Raw genomic sequence first — 1,372 nt, 5'->3', positions numbered from 1 at the left:
GTTTTCTATTATGTGGGGTTGTTGATTTCATGGGACCTCGTCTGGAGAATACTTGCAACCACAAAAACTGCAAACCCCTCCACCTCAACAACAATCTACGACTCCTAGCCTAAGGACCTCTCTTTCCCTTGCATCATATGACACTTGTGGATCAACATACCTATGAAGGCCTAGTGAGATCCAGATCTACAGGTGGTTCCTTTGTTTCTCCACTTCGGTGTTCATTTATGACCTCCAAAGAGGTACCCAAGTGAAGATCTACCTCCTGGTGTAGAATGCACCTTTGTTGACGGTTGGTTAGTAACTGGATGGTAGTTCCTCGCTGCATGATCTCCCACCTTGCACAACAAGTGTATGACCCTTCACTTTGTGCTTATTAGTGAATACTTGCGATGGATTTATGGCTGATGGCCTCTCATCCTTGTCTTTCTACCTACACGAGGTATGGCTATGTTGTTGTAGACCCTGAGACTTCAATATCCAAATAATCGAGCTAATTTTTGGCCTCCCATTGGAGATTTATGATAATTTGTTAGCTAACTCTATGGAGGATTGACTCCACAATGGAACACCTTTATAGAGGGTTGGTCAGTAAGGAAATTTCCATTATTCTGCCCATCAACCCTGTGATAATTGTTCATTTTTTTGCTGGCCTGTCCTTCAAGTTGTGCAACAACAGGAGGAGGAGGCTGAGCCACATTGGGAGCCACCACCACCTGTGGGGTGGGCTCTATTTTCTTAGCAGGATTTGTGGGTGGTGGCACATCCGAACCAAACAAATACCCAAGAGAATTTTGCCACCCTCCACTCCTCACACCACGCCCCATAATCGACTAAAAATTGTCTCACTGTTTGAGATCCAAGAAACTAAAAAATGGCACCTCTGCAATTTCTAGAAGATCTGGAAGTGGAGCTTTGGGTGATCCTTGAAGGCATAGAAGGTCTTCAACACAGTGAAGAATTTTCCCTTTTGCAAAATCTTGTGTAAGGCAGGAGTGGTATTACACCTATGTCAATGTCGAGGGCACATAGTTCAGCTAGAAGTATGTGTTGCTATAAAATCATGGACTCAAATCATCTAGATATCAATGTCACTCAAATGGTCTTGATTGAGATCTTTTCCTACAAATGATGTATAAATTTAACATTTTACTGTCAACTTCCTATGGATGGTTGTAACTGTGAAATTTGTCGCACCAAGAATGGATTTTGTAGCCCACTTTGTGTTATTTGCAGAAAACTTGACTTTGAAGACTATAATCGTCAGTGGGTGGGCTGTGATACTTGTTCCCACTGGACACATAAGCATAGGTACCAGTATTTTAACCATTTTTGGGGAAGGAGATAAGAGTTTGCAAATCTCGTAGGTTTT

The 1,372-nt window shown here is 42.3% G+C and overlaps 1 protein-coding gene across 1 annotated transcript; it reads right to left on the bottom strand.

Moving 5' to 3' along the window:
- Nucleotides 1-221: 221 nt before the first annotated feature.
- On the bottom strand, nucleotides 222-827 carry LOC149155912 (protein SPIRAL1-like 1). The gene is made up of 2 exons (XM_089441591.1): nucleotides 573-827; nucleotides 222-281 (listed from the first exon to the last, which is right to left on the bottom strand). Exons 1-2 carry the CDS (start codon nucleotides 825-827, stop codon nucleotides 222-224), a joined length of 315 nt encoding a protein of 104 aa, XP_089297717.1.
- Between the last annotated feature and the right edge of the window lie 545 nt (nucleotides 828-1,372).

The sequence above is a fragment of the Pinus tabuliformis genome, chromosome 9 (genome assembly GCF_031772625.1).
Source record: "Pinus tabuliformis cultivar Carrire ecotype Pingquan chromosome 9, CPIR1, whole genome shotgun sequence".
Lineage (NCBI taxonomy): Eukaryota > Viridiplantae > Streptophyta > Pinopsida > Pinales > Pinaceae > Pinus > Pinus tabuliformis.
This window is presented reverse-complemented; position numbering and strand designations above follow the sequence as displayed.

Coding starts and splice junctions, on each gene's coding strand:
- LOC149155912 (XM_089441591.1), bottom strand. CDS start 827: ATGGGGCGTGGTGTGAGGAGTGGAGGGTGGCAAAATTCTCTTGGGTAT. Junction 282..572: donor CTGACCAACCCTCTATAAAG/GTGTTCCATTGT, acceptor CCGTCAACAAAG/GTGCATTCTACACCAGGAGG.